We start from the raw sequence: 14267 nt of genomic DNA on the forward strand, positions 1-14267 counted from the left end.
CAGGAGTCTGTAAGGAAACAGCAAATACAATCTAGGAGACTGGGATGACTACATTAAACACAAATGAATCTGCACAATACATTAGAAATATATATCAAAGCCAAAACTTGTTTCATGCATAGTGAGTGCTGGCTATTTTAGATGAAGAAAAAAAAAACCAAACCCCCAAAAATTAGAATTCCACTTTTTATAAAATATTCAATGTTGGACGAGTTACACTGTGTAACTCTACTGGGAATGTGATCTTTAAATTTAACAGAGGAATTAAAATATAACCTTTTGCGTCTTAGGAGAATCCTACAAAGGCTTGACTTTAAAAGAACATTTGTAATCCCTAGTGCTTCTTCAGCTGTGGCATCTGAAGAGCCCCAGAAATATCTGTCCGTGCTGGGGCAATGCTCATGTACACAGGCAGAGTCACTTAGGGACTAGAGTTAATCTGCAGTAGAGTGGAAGCCGTAGTGAGGACAGCTCAGGCAAACAGAAAGGAAATGCTGTGATAAGAGAAAATAATTTGAAAGTGGATCAGGAGATTTTTAAACTGTCCTTTTCATTTTAAACATAGTTTGGGTTTTTTTTTTTTAACTTGAGATAAAGATAGTGTGAAGTTTAAGATGAAATTATAAAGTTGAAGACTTTGCTCTAACAATGTAAAAATAAAAGCAGTATATTCTAAATAGTATGCAGCAACTAGAGGCACAAAAGCTATACCTAAGGTAAGGATCTTACATGGCCAGACAAGTAGGGTACTATCTTGGCAACTGCTGCATTTGTCCTAAGGGTACCAAAGTCACAGAAAAGAAAGAAACCCAGCAAATACCAATCAACTTAGTGAACTTCTGCACTTGCATTGAAGCAAAACGCATTTACAGTTATTAGAAGCAAGAGAACTAGTTTTGACAGCATCATCTGCGATCTGGCTAACCTCTCTTCAGTGGGCACTTCATGGACAAGCGAGGGTGGCATAGGCCTCACATTTAATCAGCTAGAGAAAACAATTCACTATTCTGTACCTTAGTAAAAAAACTTTATCAGTAAATAAGGAAACAGTAGAGTTGCAGATGCCACTGTAGAAAGAGGGGTAAAAAAAAGAGAAACGAAAAAAAAAATCAGTCTTTGATATTGCTATCTGAATGAGACTGCAGTCCTTGTCTCCTACGTAGGAGAACTTTGGTGCATTATCAGCTATTTAATACATTAGGATCTGAAATAAAAACTTTGCTGGTTTTGGAACAACGCATCTTCTCTGGTGGTGTTAACTAAAAAAAGAAGGCTCTAATACAAGGAAAAAAAAAAAAAATATCCGACCATAACGTCGAGCTTTCTTGTTTATATCACTCCTTCCTTCTCAGTTTTCCTAACTTAAAAACACGCACCAAACTTCTCAATGAGATTCACTCGCTGAACTTCAGCAGGACGATCTATGACATACCTTTAAACTGTTTTTTGCTTTTATTAATCTTTACAGTGGTGATATTTTCCAGCTGAGGACAAGGAGAGGATTTTTCAACCCCCTCTGGTCAGTAGGACAGCATTCAGTGCAAGTATCACCACGTGCTCGTCCTGTTCTTTCTTCTCTCCCTAAGCTGTTGGTCACTGTTGGAAACAGGTTCTTCAGCAAGCGGGCCTTTGGTCAGATCCAGCTTAGCCATTCCCAGATTATGGTATATTATTTAATACACATGCATGAAATATAACCTTAATATCTTGCATTATTTGGCAATCAGATACAGTGGCTTCCAGATGAAAGCCAACTGCTGTAATGCAACTTTATCCAAGTAATCAAGCTACACTGATTTTCAACAGCTGGGAAAAGGGGCCTTTAACATGAGTATTCACATTTCAAAGTATAGAAGTGACCTAGACAAAGATGAATAAATAGAAAATATATGGGAAGAATAAATAATTGTATCTACCTTACTCCTGCAGCATCTGGAAAGGTTAAACATCTGAATCAGGAATATATGTGACTGTTGTACCAGAACAGGAGACAAGCGTTTGTACTTTGAGGTAGGAACAGGGAATGAAATGAGGGAAAGAGCTAAAAAGTACCCATGACTGCTCAGGAAGAGACTTGTAAAAGTAATCCCTGGATTTTTACTCTGATATTTTAAAAAGGGCAGATCTCATGCATTAGTAGGTCAGACGAATGTGTAAGACAAGGAATATACTTTCGTAAAAGCTGATGCTGCTTATGAAAGTTGGGTCTGTTACAATGCACTATGCGAGCCTCCCAGATTCAGGAACAGAAGAACTAAAAGTGAATTTAGTACCGTAGCTGCCATAAGACGCTTATAACTGTAGGTGCAGCTCTGCAATAATTAACTTAGCTAATGTCTGCAAAGAAAGACACTGCCTATCAGAGTATCCCTCTGTCTGATATCTAACTAAATCTCAGCTACTCACCGCACCGCAGGCACCGAGTGCAGAGTCACCGAGCAAGCAGCTAACGGCTAATTCAAAACGTGATAAAGCAGAAATTCTCCCACTGTAACAACTTTTTGACCTCTTCATTGTCAGCTGGTCTAATCAAACTGTAATCAATGAATGTTTTCCCTATATGCAAGCTGTTAAGAAAGCAAGTTAATTGGCTCGCTTGAAAGATTTAAAGCATATGAAACTTCTGAGTGGTTTAACAGTTTTCCAGGGACTGTTGTGAGGGAATAGCTGCAGAGACACTGCAATGCAGCACGACGCAGCTTGCAGACCACTGACACCGAATCTTTTGCAAAAATCTTAGGGCTAAGTTCTGCCCCATCACACTGCCACAGGGGACAGGAACATGACTATTTGAGAGTAAAATGTGCAATAAAGCTTTTTAGCAGCTTCATTAGGAATCCAGTATTCTGTCTATCCCCACTCCCAGGCTGTGTCTTTCAGGACAAATTGTCACTATTTCAACCAAAGTTAACTTTCCTTTGAAAATGTATTTCAGTCTCACTGACAACATGTTTTTTTTCTTAACTCCTTCCATACTGGGCTGTAATTTACAGCTCTTGCCATGAAAATCAAAATATGTCCTGCATAAAAACCTAGAAGTGTACAAAGTGTTTTTCTGTGTGGTATATATTCCCATTTTAATTTCTAATTAATTGTTTAATAGGGACACACTGTTCCATCCTAAGATTATTTTCCAGGCTCAGGTTTTTATTTTGCAGAAGAGAAGGACCTACTCTCTAGGTGCTTATTTGTACAATGGTTTAAAAGAGATCTGAGAGTTGTTAAGCTGGGAGAAGAGTTAAAATGCTTCCAAGAATATTAAAAATTGGAGAGCAAAGCTAAACATAAGTGATAGGTTCCTCTTCTAATTTTGTTCTAAGTAGCTCTTGGTCCTTAAATTCTCTTTAATTTCATTTCAGCCATGTGCAGAAGGTGTGAGCTGCATGAATATAGGAAGTCATCTATCTGAAACCTGCAGGATGACTAGGGTACTTTGAATACATGCCTAAACCTCCATATGAACTACATCCACAATGATTGTTAGAGATCGTGATGCTTAACATTACTTGACCTCCATTTACACAATACATGTGTACATAAGATACAGTACACAGGTTAATTTCAGTTTTTAAAATAAAAGTAAGGAATGACTCAAAAAGCCCAGAGCTATGGCTGCTGTTCCTAAAGCTATAAAAATATACTCTCACTGTTGAGCTCTGATTTTTTTAATCTCTATAATTTATTTTCCTCTTGCTCCTAATAATCTTTCCATATTTTTGTTCACAGAATTTGCATTTCTGTTTGGACTTTCATACCTCTTTTTTTCTCTTTTATTTCTCAGAGAGATGAGGGGAATAAAGACGGTGACTGCATATGAGGAAAACAGGGACTGAAGAGCAAAAGAGCTGAGGAGTTGTTCTTTATTCTTCATACTATCCCTTGTATTTCCATTCAGCTCCTTCTCATGAAATCACCGCTTGTATTTTCCATTATCCCTTTGTTCACTGTATCTGTGGTCTTTTACAGAATTTTCTCCTGTTTCCAAGACCACTTCCATCCGAGGGACAGGCAGTGTGGTTCAGATAAGCACCATCACCAAACACAGGTCTGACAGCATTCAAAAATTTCTGTGATGCTATTCTATTTTATCTGAACTAATCTCTGCATTTGTTTATTCCAGACAGGATGAGAAAACAAAGTGCCATAATATCAAGAGGAAAACCTATTCAAGTTGATGGCAAGCACTAGATTTTTTTGCAGGAGTTGCCATTCTCATGAGATTTGCTGCCAAGTCTATACACATAAATGTGAAGGGAGTTCATACGAGGCCTAGATGAACTTTTGACTGAAACAAGGAAAGGGAAATTTAAACTCTGAAAGCTGTTTCTATAGTATTCACCTCATTTTCTTCCCACAGCAAAGTATATTATTTGGTTTTGGAGACATTGCCAAGATGAGTGTGCTGTAAGCTTTTCTTTGCTGCATAAAACCTAAATTATTGGAACATAAGCTTTTTCTACTAACAATTTTAATTGCTAATCATCAGCTGGCTTATAGTATTGACTGGTACTTATATCATCATCGCTTAATACCTGAAATATCAATAGCTAAAGGTTTCACTGAATGTTTTTGTTTGCAACAACATCTAAAGGCTTAATAAGCTGGAAAAGATTTTAAAAAAGGTACTGGTTAACATTTCCAGTAGCTGTTCTTGGATCTCCCCCAAAAACCTGAATTTGTAGTAACAACATCTCAGAGCTTCCAGTATGAAAATGGAAAAATCAAGCTACAAGCCTACTTCACTTACGTACTTTACTAGTTTTGGAAGCATTTTAAAGCAAGGAGCCCCTGAGGGAAGCACAGCTGTACATTTTTAAGACTGTATTTTATGACTATGTTCCAATATATGCATCAAGATAAGATATGGTAAATAAGAGGTCAGGTGTAAATTACAGAGAAAGGACGAAAAGAGTTGTGCAGGATCTTCAGAATAAAACAAATATTTATGCTGGTGTGTGCTGGTCTTTCTGGGTGGCCTGTAAATCCTTAAATAGTTCTCTGTGAAGGTTCTTTAAACAGCTGTTTTAAAACTGTTTCATCTTTCTTTGCTGTTAGGGATTTTAAAGAAAGAAAATACTTCATTTCACACCTGTATTCACACAGTCTGCTTTAACCAGCATCTCAGATTAAAATGAAATACTTCAGCAGTAAGACAACACATGCTGGACAACTACTGAATACTCTCACTACCTTAAAAGATTCAATCATTTCCTATAAAAAGGCTAACTTTCGGGCCCTCTTCTTCACCAGCTCCACTCTCTTCAGTGTGTTCTGAACTATTTGGGTGAAATAGAAAACTGGCTGTGCTTCACTGACAAGAAGTCACGCAGTTGGGACTAGTCTGCCCTCAGCAGGGTTTCTGGTGAATGGAGAAACGTTGTAGGAAGAATGGATTAAATATGCAATATAATACTTCATGGATTTCATCAGTATCATTTGAATTGCATGTTCACCAAAACTGAATTTGACATAGTACAGAGCTGGTAAAATGTAGGGGAAAAGTATGTCAACTAAAAGGTGAAATATAATAGGAAAAATCTGTCAAGAGATGCATTTTTTGTGTATTAACAGTGGCATAGAACAACTCTGAAATGCCAGTGATTGCTACAAGTACTCAGGCACCATGGTGATAATTGCAGTATAAAATCGCCAGACAGCAAACAAGACTGCCGGAACTAATGGGAACATGCTTTTATACAGAATCCAGTGTGCATAGCTATCTGGAATGGAATTGCTTTTCAATACTTTTTCTTTGAAATAACTCTGATTATTACTTAAGCATTTTTATATTAATATGTTCCATTTATTTAACTAAAGATAGACACTTGCAATTTCATTTGCTCTCATCTGCCCATTTCTTAGTATGGTCTAATGTATTCTGTTTGGTGACTCAAGTGCAGATAAACCAATAAATCGATGCACGATACCGGATCTGAAGCACAATTGTAAGTTTGACTAAAATACCAGCTGTTTTTCTCTTTGTGTGCTATCATCAGGATCCAGAGAAACAAAAGAAGGTATCATGCTGGATAAATTCTGGGAGTACTAATTCATGTCCTGAGTGTCTCTTAAAAAACTAACTAGCTGAACCTGGTATTAGAGCTGTTCTGTTTCACCTGAGACCCACATGTGTCCCAGGCTGGGCACAATCAGGCAGAATCAACGTGTGTTGACAGGTCATAGCAGGACTTGTGAATTGAGCTAGAACTGTTTACTGAAAACTGATAAAATGGTGCCAGCAAGTCTTCACAGAGACCTGTAGTTGCTGAAGTCACCTGGAAGAGTTCCAAAGTAACAGCTACTGTGGAAGAAAACCATCTTTAGTTCCTATCTGAAAGTAATACTCCTTTCATGAATTCCTTGAGAGCCTGAGATAGTCATTTGGGTCATAGCTCATGGATAATGAGAAGGAGTTCTGCTACTTAACTCTGGACTCATAAAATCAATCAATGCTTACTTCTTCCCACTGAAACTAGCTTAAACTCTGGAAAGCTAAATATTAGACACCAAAAGCTGGATGAGATACATCCCACCTTAAGTGTCTTATTTTGCTGAAATTCCTGTTGATGCTTTTATATAGAAAGCTGTCATTTTCTCTAGTAAGTACTTGTTATCTGGGTTTAATTGCCCTAGAGGTACAAGGACACCATCATCCAAAAGTAATAACGGGAAGCTCTATGCATTTGGCAAGAAGCCTTTATCTTTGTTTAATTCTGATCTGACTGTCTGAAGCAACTTCAGATCTTCCTGGTGCTTCCGTTCATTCTTATCTTTTGCACTATCTCTATAAGGAGAATAGAAAAGAATGTAAAATGAGCAATAATGAAAATAAAATGACTAACTAAGTGTTGATTACTGTCTTCTTATATGCACATTCAAAGACAGTTCTTACAGTTGCGTAAAATACTACTAAAAGCAAAGTCTGTGACAAAAATACAGCCATTTCCTTGGGATAGAATTGCCACTTGAATTTTCCTTCCAGATGACTTCTGATGATAGCTGGGAAAAGCACTATCTACAGCAGCCTCATCCTGTTAAATGGGTGGCTTTAAAGCACTTATCTTTTACCATATGTCTTTAAGTTTATTATTTTGCTTACCCTCCGGCTGGTATTGTGCTATGATTGTTACCGTCTGCCCTGCTCCTTTTAGCGCAGCTGCAGCCTGCTCGTGGGTAGCACCTCGAAGATCAATACCGTTCACCTACAGAAGGAATGCAGACAACAACAGATCTGAGTAGTTTAACATTAGACAGAAAGACAGAGTTGGGTTTTTTTTTTAAAATATCTGATGGATGTAAAGGTCAGGTTGCCCAGATGCAAAAATGAAAGTACAAAATCAAAAAGGCTGAGAGGATGTTACCGTGAGGATCTGCACTAATACTGCACACCATAGTTTGCCTAGGCTTATCCATGCGTATCCTCTGACCACTACTTTTTGGGGATTCCTGCTCTACTGAGTTTACATTTTTGGTAATATCTTCTGTAGAATACTGCAAGCAAGGAAACTGCTCCTTCAGCCAGACTCTGCAAGCCCAGTCTGTAGCATCAGGGAAACCTGGAGATATATAAAGCTCCTCTAACAAAAACTGCTGGTTGGAGAACTTCCAGAGCAGAAACCCCATCTACCATTTTCTTTTCCTGCAACCCCTCCTCCTATCGCCTAGAAATGCCCCTGTATCATGCACGTGACAGCAATGGAGTTGCTCTCAGATACAGCTTCACCACCTCTGGCTGTTCCACTTTAATAGATCTTTCCATGGGGTTCCTCTTACTTAAGAATTTTTTGCTGCATAAGCAGTGGAAGTGGAAAAGAGTAGAACAAAGTAGGGAATCCACCCCTAAAACTCAGGGGCAGTTGCAGAACTCTTTTGATTTGTATTTGTGATGTCAAATGTTTTGTCAGCAGCATCCCAAGAAGACAGAATTCATATTAGAATTATTAACTGCTCCAGTAACTTGAACCTTGCTTTCCAGTGGGAGTGTTACTGCCTGGCTATACTGAAGTGTGTGAGATTTCTTTTATTTATTTGCTTATATATTTATCTGTCTTTCCTTTTCACTTCCACAGGTTTCCACTCCACAATGTTTCAGTGAAGAACAGGAAAGTTTTGACATGTAAACAACCTCAGCAGGACAGAAATCCATTTCTGATTGCTCCAGAAAAGAAAAGAAAAAAGAAAGGAACAATGAAAGGAACAATAAAGAGAACAATGCCATAGATTTCACAGGCACGCCAAAACACAAGCCCCAAATTCTCAGCAATAGCAACTATTTGTTTTTATTTTTATCAAGTACTATCACAAGATGGCTAAGCACATACTGAAAATATGGATTTTATTTCATTTAAATTTTATCAACTTTTTAAGGCTTACAGAAATAAATTTAATTCCATAGAACTTTACAAATAACAGCTATTGAGTCTGTTATGAATACATTTATTTTGATCAATTACATTTAGAAATTGGCCTATCTTAACTTGCTGTCTTTCACCAAATTTTAGAGATGTGATGTTTTGGGAACACCTTTAATTATTATTTATCATAGAATCATACAATCACAGAATGGTTTGGGTTGGAAGGGACCTTTAAAGATCATCCAGTCCAACCTCCCTGCCATAAGGAGGGACATCTTCAACCAGATCAGGTTCCTCAGAGCCTGTCCAACCTGACCTGGAATGTTTCGAGGGATGGGGCATCGACCACCTCTCTGGGCAACCTGTTTCACTACCCTCGTTGTAAAAAATTTCTTGCTTATTTGCATGACAAAATCTAGTATTTACTAGAATGTGAACAGCATTTAGACTATTATTCTTAGAAAAACTAATTTGTGATAGCAATAATATAAAACCCAGGAGATCCCACAGTTTCTGATCCAGAAGACTGCATTATGCTGCAGAACTGTTGACTGTACACAGAAACATAATTGTCTAGTTGAGGTTTCAGGTTTCTGAAAATATGATTCCATAAGAATCAAAGTTTTCCCAGTTCAAGCTGTCTCTCCTCAATTAGGTTTTTTTTTCTTTATGACAAGGAAGGAGAACCCACATTTTTTCCTAAACAACTCATCCTTTCTTCCCTCAGAAAGTTTTTACTCAATTTGATGATTGTTTAATACTTCTCCCCACCTTATTCACAAAAATCAGCTCTCCCCATTTCTAAAAAAAATTAGTCTGAATTTCAGCTGTCTATATTATTTTAATATCGTTCAAAACTACAGAATATCTAGAATTTTGGAGAAGCATGATTTGTTGCAATCTTTCCATGTTATACAAAAATAATTACACCCTGGCTTATCTTTAGATTGAGGAAGCAAACAAGTAAATGTGGAACTAGCATACCAGAAGAATATAACCTATTCAAATCTTACCTTACCGATATCCCCATGCATACAAGACCTATTGTATATTCACAATAATGATGTGAAAGAGGAAATGAATTATAAGTTACCTCACAGAAAAATAACTGATTTTTTTTTTTTTTTTTTGAGTTAATTTGTCCATGTGTGCATTCAGCAGTGGAGAGTATGAATACTATCACCAATGCTGGTAATGCCTGCTTGATCCATGCATGTATCTTCAAGCCTTTGGAGCAGCATATGAAGGGCATAAGAGGCAACATGGTACCAGACCACCATCACGTTGTGTGACTTCTTTGCAAGGAGAGGAATCTCAGCAGACTGGCAGGAGGATGACTGGTAGAGTATATACACGGGCAAAATATTTTAAGGAGTACTAAAGTAGCTTCTACAAGATAGAGACCTTGTAGTAGAAGTGTAGGCTGGAAGACTACCATACCTAAAGAAACATCCAAAGCAAATGTCTGTGCCTGAACATAGTGCTTTATGAGAATAGGTATGGATGGATGCCCGTGTTGTTACAATCACACAGACAATCTGAAGGTAAGCTGTGACAATAATTAAGTGTTCTGGTCCTGTATTAGTGTCTTTGGCTCACATATTTCAAAGCATTGTATGCTGATAGATACACTCTGAAAACTTCTACAACATTTTTGTCATCTGAAGCGCACAAAATTCATGTTGTTTTTACAATTTCTATCTAGATTGTGTAAAGGGAAGTGAATATCTTTATTCACAAGTAATGCTCTAATGCTCCTGAAAAGAAATTCTGAGCATGGGGCAAATGTAAGATAATAAACTTCATAATTTGTCTAATACAAGAGTTCTCAGTTGTCCCATCTTCCTGTTTGAAAGCAATGGCTGTAAAAATGGCTGGTGGAAGCTTTCCAAAAAAATGAGCCAAAGATTCAAATGCTTTCATCAAGGTTGTGTACATAAACCTTAAGTTCGGTGGATGGGAAGACTAACATAGACCCCTGGAAAAAACTCGCTGAAATTCAGTCTAGGAATATAGTATCTTAGAAGGCAATAATTAAGTGAATTCTAAAAGAACAAAGGAGAGAATCAGAGCTTTCAGTGCCATGAAATCTAATATATTTTAATGCACAACACTGCAAATACTTAAAGAGGAATATGATGTCAATTAGGACTTAGTTTGCAACCTCGATGGAGAATAGAAGCTTCCTGAAAGGAGCACAGTTGAGGCTACTGTTGTGGAAGAAAGAGGTGTTATGCCCTACTTTTACTCATTGATGGTGTTATGAGAGTTGATGCTGCATTGCCATGGGCACAGATGTACCAGCACTACAACTACTCATTAACTCAGCACTGTAGTCACAGCTTTGGTACTGTGGAGGTCTGAGCAGAATCCTTAAGTTCAGGCAGCACAGTGCCTATATCATGCCATAAAGGAAACCTCAGCCTTGACTCAGTGTCTCTGAAGAAGATAATTTTGAACCAAGTCATCTTTCCTTTAGTAGAGAGCTTGGGTTTTATCTCTGTGTTTTTCCCTTTCATAACTGGAGTCCTTGAGAGAGTCCTGAGAAAGAAGCAATAGGATGAACTGCAGAAAAGCTTCAAGGAAGATTCCTGAATTCCTCAGCTCCTGAGTTGGGGAGATGGATATGAATGATGTCACCCAGTCAGTATTAGAAGGTCCAGGGAAAAAAAATTAGCAATTTTGTTTAGGCTTAAGCTTGAAAACTGTAGACTTCAGGAGAACACGAGCCTCTCTTAAGCAATATAGGAAAACATTGTGGTGGTCTCTAAGAGTTGTGTTAACAGGACATGAAGCTTTAAAAATCATGAATAAGTTGTAACAATCTCTCTCTAGATAAAAGGCGAGGATGTATGAAAGAATAAAGAAACCACATGCTTATTCTCCTTCTCCTCTGAAAAACAATAGTTCTATCTATATGTGATCTAAGATCCTAATAATGCATCAAGAATACAAATATAAGACAGGAATTTCACCAAAGTTAAGTTACAAAACATTTTTCACTTTTCCACAGAACAACAAGAAGCCACTGAAATGGCAACTGACTACTTTCTGCCCTTTGCCCGCTCATTCCGGAAGAAATTATTGCCTAAGGTACAAACACAACACATTATAGTGAGTGAATTTCTCTGAAATTAAGTTCACTTCTCTGCTAGGATATAAGTGGGAATGGACACTTGAGGAGGACTTATAAGTCTGAGTGGCTGAAATCAAAAAAGCATGGAAAAAAGATGTCAGAAGGAAAATAACACATCGATTCTATCTTCTGCAATTTTTATCAAGATGATAAACAAGCTAGACAAAAAAGATTAAATAAAATTGAACAGGTAAATGACCTCACTACACTAGGTTGCCAAAATAGTGATCTCCCCCTTGAAGATGCACAGGTGCAGAATAAAATCAATCACTCATTGCCAAATCGGCAGGTAGAAGTCTGTTTGCATGCTATTTTGCTCACCAATACCTGACAGAATCCCACTGCAGAATAATAGGCCTTAAATTTAGAAAGGACTTATAACCTAGTCTGACTTTCTGAAGAACAAGAAGAGTAGATGCTAACTTGATTTCTGGGTATTATTTCCCAATATTTAAAAGCAAACATAATCAAGTCCCAAACCTTCTAGTGGAAAAACAGCATATTCATGTAGCAACATTAAATCTTGATGAAAGACACCATTAATTCACACATTTTAATCAAATTCTTACCCTCAGGCCAAAATGAACAAGAGTTTCTGAAAGGGTAAAACAAATAATACTCTGTCTTGCCTCTTCCTCCAAAACAATGTCTTAATTATAACAATTGTGTGCAGTGATATTTTTCCCTGACATGATTTCACTGCAAATTGTTAAATCTGATTTCAATTACTGCTTTCCATTAATTTCATGCAGTTTATGTTAAGAATAATCAGTAGAAGAAACAAAATCCCCAGAAAAAGTTGCAAGTGAGTCCAGGAAAGTTTTATACATATCAAAGGTGGGGGTTTTTTGTTGTTTTGTTTTTTTTTTTTCCCCCCTATTAAATGGGCTGGCTTCCTTTAAGACGTATTATATAATAAGCAAAGTAGCACTGCTGTTCTGAGCTTGACTGCACAATCCTGACGTCCTGGCCCAGAATGAACTTGACTGCACAATTTCTGATGCCTAACTCCAAAATGATTTTGACATAATGGAAATAAGGAGAGCCTCCAGCTTTTACAGATGTCTGTCTCTTCTGCATGCTGTAGCAAAAAGCACTTAGAAAGCTTACAAACAAAGAGAAGTGCCGCAACGGAAGATTATCATTTAAAACTACAGACAAAACTAAACTGAGATGGAGAAAAAGATGCAACTATAGTTCACAGTAATTATAGTAATTGCCTTTGCGTTCATTGACTCAAAGTAAAGCATGATCTACTTCACTAAATACTGAATCATAATCTAAAGGAAAAGTAAGATTTATATTTTGGGTAGATTGAACTCTTCTAAAACTGGAAGAGTTATATTCCCTTTAAAATATCTGAATAGCCCATATGAGCACAAATTGGTTCAATTCTGAACAGTGCCACTTAAAGACTTGCTACGATCTGGTTGTCTTCTGTTAGAGTGCTTAAGCATGATTCATATGTAGGTCATTCAAATAGAGGCGAGCAGAATAATCTGTTTTATATAGCCATTTATTTCTTTAAGCCACCTTATTTTGTGTTTGTACAGTCATTAAATGAACACTTGGAATGTCTTGTTGAATTGGAAAGGAAAGGAAAACCACATCCCTTCTCTGGGGAGGAAACATACAGGATTTCTTTTCATTTCTTCTTTGAACTGTCACTGACATACTACAGTGCTTTTATACAGTAAATGGTGAAGAAAAGAATTTTTACCACGGATCAAACAAGACAGCGTATTTTTCAAGTTGTGGCTGAATTCTTTTATTTGTTGAACTCATAAAATAAGAGCTTTTGGCATCTGAAAAAGCAAACAGACGTCTGAATAAAGACAATTCTTTACAGTCAGAATTGCCATTGTTTGCATTAAGATACAAAGAACCCTATTTATCTGCCTTAACTTTGCACATCAGCTTAAGTATTCTCAAGCACCTTAACAAGAGGTGAGAGGAAAGCTGAGCCATGCTCTCCAGCAGTCCTGCTCAGTCACTAGAAATGGAATGTATAGCATCAACCCTTAGGTGATGGAAGCACGGTCTTCCAGCAAGACAGAGAACATTGGAAAAAGCACACATTAGGGATGATCTGCCCTGAACATAGCTGAGGAAGACTTTCCTCACAAGCAGGTGGCACAATCATTCTACACAACGGCCCCCACCACTCTGACGACCGATACAGTCCAGCAAAAAGTACAATAATTCCGAGAAACTCATGCATGTCGCCAAAGCACAGCCCTTGAGCAGCGACCTTCTTCAGCTGAGACAGGCCGTCGTTTTTGCCAAGCGATGCCCACCCACCCGGGCCGAGGCCCCGCAGAGCACTGCGGGGGGAGCGGGTGGGCAGCGGACAGCTCTGGGACCCCCCCGGGGGCAGGGTTGTGGGAAACGGTCGCCTGGGGGCAAACCCACCCGTACAGGAGCCATTTTGCCTTGCTAGTGAAGAAGAAGGTTAGACATAGAAGGAAAGGAGAAGTGCACTGGGGGAAGAGAGTCTTCACTCTCCAGCTTAGCTTCTGTTAAATTTTCAGGCTCACTTTATTGCTTTTCTCTCACTTCTCCTCATCTTTTCGGTGCCTACACTTGCTTCTGATGAGTTAAAACTGCTTAGTTCAGCACATATAAGCACAGTGGTCGTCTCACCCTGAACTCCACTGAAAGCATAATACCATGTCATGTCTGCCCTTCTCCATGCCTAGCATCCTCCCTCTCTCTTTTTATGGGCCAGCAATTTCAATGACCTTTTCAATTTTCCTTCTCTTGCTCCCTTAGAGTTA

The 14267-nt window shown here is 38.0% G+C and overlaps 1 protein-coding gene across 35 annotated transcripts in view; it reads right to left on the reverse strand.

The window, feature by feature from the left end:
• The window catches only part of DLG2 (discs large MAGUK scaffold protein 2), a 1026767-nt gene that overhangs the window by 208103 nt on the left and 804397 nt on the right, over window positions 1–14267 (reverse strand). For all 35 annotated transcript variants that reach the window (XM_030042410.1, XM_030042403.1, XM_030042402.1 and 32 more), the window contains one exon: window positions 7100–7202. In XM_030042410.1, coding sequence (XP_029898270.1) covers window positions 7100–7202 — 103 coding nt within the window. The remainder of the gene's footprint in view (window positions 1–7099; window positions 7203–14267) is intronic.

The sequence above is a fragment of the Aquila chrysaetos genome, chromosome 19 (genome assembly GCF_900496995.4).
Source record: "Aquila chrysaetos chrysaetos chromosome 19, bAquChr1.4, whole genome shotgun sequence".
Taxonomy (NCBI): Eukaryota; Metazoa; Chordata; class Aves; order Accipitriformes; family Accipitridae; genus Aquila; species Aquila chrysaetos.